Source organism: Sinocyclocheilus rhinocerous, unplaced genomic scaffold, assembly GCF_001515625.1.
Source record: "Sinocyclocheilus rhinocerous isolate Xijiao unplaced genomic scaffold, SAMN03320098_v1.1 scaffold1616, whole genome shotgun sequence".
In the NCBI taxonomy this organism is placed as follows: domain Eukaryota; kingdom Metazoa; phylum Chordata; class Actinopteri; order Cypriniformes; family Cyprinidae; genus Sinocyclocheilus; species Sinocyclocheilus rhinocerous.
In genome coordinates this window covers 64711-65572 of record NW_015645077.1, presented here as the reverse complement: position 1 = coordinate 65572, position 862 = coordinate 64711, and the positions used below count along the sequence as shown (strand labels likewise).

Genomic DNA, 862 nt, shown 5'->3' with positions numbered 1-862 from the left:
TTTGTCTTCTCAGATTCGAGTACTGTACACAGACCTCAGCCGCTCCCGCTGCCTGCAGGCCATCAGAGTGCTGGAGGGGCGGGGCAGGAGGGCGGGGCTTCCTACTGTCTCTCCAGTCGCCATGGTTACGCTGGATATTCAGATACATTTGGACCTCATAACAGTCACGCCAACTCTGCCATCAATAATGGACTGTCTTCTCAGGTAATAAAGACATTCAATTGTTTTAAACTGCTGAATGTAATTTTTAATAATGCTCAGTTATGAGATAGTGAGGCTTTGTTTGTCACATGACTGGCTTAAACAAATGACTAAGTCTGAACTTTAAACTGGATAGGAGTAAAGCATCAATGGCCTGATGTTGATTACCACAGAAAATAATGTCAACTTGTCCCTCATTTTGCATACAGTAACACACTTATCATAGAAGTCTAGAAGGCAAGTGTTCAGCGTCACAGATGCACATTTAACATAAAATCATGTTCATGTTTTAAAGGCGTTTCCACAACGCTTAAATATTGCATGTGTGTATGATAAAATCACTTAAAGTGTTTTCTTTCATGCGATGAAAATCTGAAAATCTATACCTGATAGAGTCATATGTATATACATTTCTTCCAGTAGAAAAAAAGAAAATATTTAACAATGTAATGTTATTTTATAATATTATAATATTAATGGAATTATAATATATTATATTATAATATTTATAAGTATTTAATGAATAATATTTATTAATGTTTAGCATATTTAATGTAATATTCATTTAGAATGTTTAAAATCTAAACATTTTCTGGAGGAAAAATTTTAAATTTGTGTATTCATTTTTGATTTGTTTATTTCATGATTTAATTACTGATAT

At 32.7% G+C, this 862-nt stretch overlaps 1 protein-coding gene across 1 annotated transcript in view; it reads left to right on the top strand.

Moving 5' to 3' along the window:
• LOC107705625 (paired box protein Pax-3-B-like) overlaps positions 1-862 on the top strand; it is a 22283-nt gene that overhangs the window by 14371 nt on the left and 7050 nt on the right. Inside the window, exon 8 of the mRNA XM_016509016.1 lies at positions 14-204. Coding sequence (XP_016364502.1) covers positions 14-204 — 191 coding nt within the window. The remainder of the gene's footprint in view (positions 1-13; positions 205-862) is intronic.